This window comes from Octodon degus, unplaced genomic scaffold (assembly GCF_000260255.1).
Source record: "Octodon degus isolate 3935 unplaced genomic scaffold, OctDeg1.0 scaffold00010, whole genome shotgun sequence".
Taxonomy (NCBI): Eukaryota; Metazoa; Chordata; class Mammalia; order Rodentia; family Octodontidae; genus Octodon; species Octodon degus.
Genome location: NW_004524586.1, coordinates 7,541,965 through 7,545,675, shown reverse-complemented (window position 1 = coordinate 7,545,675; position 3,711 = coordinate 7,541,965). Strand labels below are relative to the sequence as shown.

The 3,711-nt window shown below is 41.5% G+C and overlaps 1 protein-coding gene across 1 annotated transcript in view; it reads right to left on the bottom strand.

Moving 5' to 3' along the window:
* Abcc2 (ATP binding cassette subfamily C member 2) overlaps positions 1–3,711 on the bottom strand; it is a 63,221-nt gene that overhangs the window by 41,074 nt on the left and 18,436 nt on the right. Inside the window, exons 5-7 of the mRNA XM_004625543.2 lie at positions 3,540–3,647; positions 2,928–2,983; positions 852–1,083 (exon numbers count right to left, since the gene is read on the bottom strand). Coding sequence (XP_004625600.2) covers positions 852–1,083; positions 2,928–2,983; positions 3,540–3,647 — 396 coding nt within the window. The remainder of the gene's footprint in view (positions 1–851; positions 1,084–2,927; positions 2,984–3,539; positions 3,648–3,711) is intronic.

Genomic DNA, 3,711 nt, shown 5'->3' with positions numbered 1-3,711 from the left:
TTTTTTTTTTTTTTTTTTTTTTTTTTTTTTTTGCTGTACAGGGATTGTACTAGGGAATGGTAAGTGCTTATTCTACTGAGCTATCTCCCCGGCCCTTCCTTCCTTCCTTCTTTCATTCCTTCCTTCCTTTTTTCCTTCCTTCCTTCCTTCCTTCCTTCCTTCCTTCCTTTCTTTCGTTTTGAGACATGGTCATGCTAAGTCTCTAAGTTGCGTACACTGGGCTTGAACTTTCAATCCTCTTGCCGATGCCCGCCACCTTCTCAGAGTGCTGGGATTACTGATACGTACCACCACACTCATAGTTTTACTCTTTTTTTTTTTTTTTTTTGGTGCTACCAGGGATTGAACTCAAGACCTTGTGCTTGTCAGCAGTTTTACTTTTTTAATTGTATGTATTAGCCTTAATGTATGTGTTGGCTTATTGCTTACTTTCTAGCTCTCTAAAGATGGACAGTCAGGGTTGTTCCTTTTATTCAGTGTCTAGAACAGACTCAGACACACAACTCTGCTCATAAACATCTCATGTGAATCAAAAAATAAATTAGTGGTGAGTGTTAACTCTCATCAAACTATAAACTCTAGCAATGGTGAACTACTATTTTAAATATTTTGTTACAGAAAATTTTAAATATGCCCAAAAGGAGAGAAACACTACATTATGCCCTCCACGTATCCATCACTAAGCTACACTAATATTATAAATGATACTGATACTAGAAAGCACACTGAAAAGTATGAAGTATTAAAAAAAAACAATAAAATTATAACACTGCTCTTTTTGCCTGAGACATACAGCACACAGACACTGTACTAGAAATCAGTGAATACACAGACACTTATGGGAAATTTACCAGGACAAGGACATCTTGGCTCTGGCTCTGGTTCTTGTCCAAGCCGCGTGGCTTGGCTCCAGACTTCCGCTGGGCCTTCTGCTGCCGCCTCTGGAATGCCTGCCGTGCTTTCTGTAGCTCTTTTGCCATGCATACTTCAAACCTGCTCAGTGTTGGCTTGGTTTTAAGCTTTTCGTCCACATCCCAGACATCTTCAAGTGTCAGTGGTTGCTTGTAGCCTTTCAGAACAATGCTGAAACAAGAGTGACCCCAGGCTGAAACACCTCAGCTGCCTTAGATCTTTGCTGCCTCTACCAAAATGTGCCTCTGATTGTGGGGGGGAGGGACACAGAAAGATGGGAGAGCTCCATTGGTTCCTGATGCCCACATCCTGGCCCTTTGAACTTGGTGGAGAAATAGGGAGCCTGGAAAGGGAAATAGCAAGGATGTGGAAATAGCAAATGTGGTAAAAGACGGTGGCGAGCAAGCAAAGCAGAGTCACTGCCGCCTGCTCCTGACACCTCCTCTTCCAGCACACCTGCTGCTCCGCCTTGAGAGGCCTTCGTAATGCCCTTATGAGGCAGAGCCGATGCCACGCTGCCCTTGTACCAGCCCTCCAGAGCAGGGTTCCCCACCTGGGGTTTGAGAGAATGGATAGAAAATAAGTATTTGTCTCTTAACATGAGTGTAATACGGTACCTTTGTCAACAGAAATCACAGATGGCTTCACAGCTAACTGATGCCCGTCGCTACTCTAAGATTATGGTCATTTTTAGAGTGATCACTAGGCCTTATTATTTAGTGCTTTGATTTAAAATAGACATTATTACATCACACACTTGCTTTTTCTTTTTCTTTCTTTCTTTTTTCTTTTCTTTTTTGTTTTTTGAGACAGGGTCTTGCTACTAGCTCAGGCTGGCCTTGAACTCACAGTGGTCCTCCTCCCTCAGCCTCAAGTGCTGAGATTGCAGGTGTCCACCACCACTCCTGGTGTTGAACATTTTTGTAACTACTTTTCAGTACAGACGTTCTTTGTTTAACAACCAAGTTCTGTTCTGGCAAATGAGTCAATCAATGAATTGGTTGCTAAATGAGGAATAGCACATAGTATGCATATTACAATATCCAGAAGAAATAGTCAAAGGTAACTCCAACTTGTTGACTTTTATTTGCATAACTCTTTTTTTTTTTTTTTTTTTTGATGGAACTGGGGATTGAACTCAGGCCCTTGGGCTTGCCAGGGAAGCGCTTATTCCGCTGAGCCAACTCCCCAGCACAATTTGCATAACTCTTACAAGTAGTACGTAATATATGACAGAACATAAAACTACAATTTTGTACTGTACCATACAATCAGCAAAAAAATACGGTACTGTACAAACAAGGGATACTGTACCCAAAAAGGATATCAGGCTCTATCAAATGAGATGCGCAGAACTGTGCAGACAGAGGGTGGGTCGTAAGCCCAAGCAGTGAGCCTGTTGTAGGTCAGAACAGTCGTTAATCGGGTAGGCTGTTAAGCAAGGAACGCCTGCATATAGTATTTCCTTTGTAATCTTGTGTCTTTTATTTTGTGCTCCTAAAACAGTACCTAAGAAGGGATTCTTGGGTGTCACCAGGCTTCCCAAAGGCAAGGAACTTCAAAGGACAAGGCTCTCGGCCCCAGACCTTCCGTTATCCCAGCCCAGCCATTCTCCCTTACCTCCCATCTGGGTCGCACTGCCCACTTCAAATTTCTCTCTTCCTGTGCTCCTGCCTTTCTGTCCCTCTTGTGGAACTCCCAGGCTGTCAAAAGCCAAGTCCCTCTCACCCTCTAGACTAATCTGCCCAGTGAAGGGGGTGAGTCAAGCTATCCTGTAAGTATTAACATTCTCCTACTCTTGAAGAGAAAAGGGGGCCACAAGATACATTTTTGGGGGGTGGGAGGGCGGAACTGGGGATTGAACTCAGACCCTTGTGCTTGCTAGGGAAGCGCTTATTTCACTGAGCCATCTCCCCGGGCCCCAAGAGACATTTTTTAAAAATCAAGTTTTCTTTCATTTTCAGCAAAATGAGAGAGAAGGAAGATAGAAAACCTGTACTTCAGGCATTTCCTACCTGTCAAACCAACTAAAGGTAATGTTACTCAAAAATGAAGCTGCGGATGATGGATTCTGAAAGATACAAAAAAATTGAAAAGAAATTAGAAAGAGAAACCATGTTGGACTCTAAAATCAGAAATAGTCTGGAGATGATGATGTGCTAGACAGGATGGAGAAGCTAGGTATGGTGCTAAAGTCAACATATATTGGTCAGCATATGTTTATTTGGACACTCTAAGGTCACTAACATAAGGATAATCAGATTTTCTGGCATAGATGTATGAATTAATTGCCTATGCGAAAAACTGATGAATGAACATGAAATCAGTATTTCAATATGTTCACCCTCGTATCCTTAAGCATAAAATATTCTGGAATGCAGGTTGAGTATTCCTTGTCGAAAATGCTTAAGACTGAAAGTGTTTCATATTTTTGCAATACTCCTCAAACTTTTTGAAAATTTTGGGCTCAGAGCATTGCAGATTTCAGACATTCAGATTAGGGATTATCAGCATGTAACTGATTCTGGGTTCATGGGCTCTCCATAAAACATGGATATCTCAAAGATTAATTTTCAAGATATCATCCAAGTAGGTAATAGATAAAGTGGGCATATCTAGAATCTTACACTTGATAAGTCACTTTTTTCTGAAAATGCTGAAAGGATCAGGATCACGATCTGGAATCCGTAAGAAATGAAGAACAGGCAGGAATAGGCCAGATTGGAACTTCTGTCCTACGGGGAAAAAAGACCCAGAGAAAGTAAGTCTTTTATCCAAATTAAATGTAGACTTAATTTT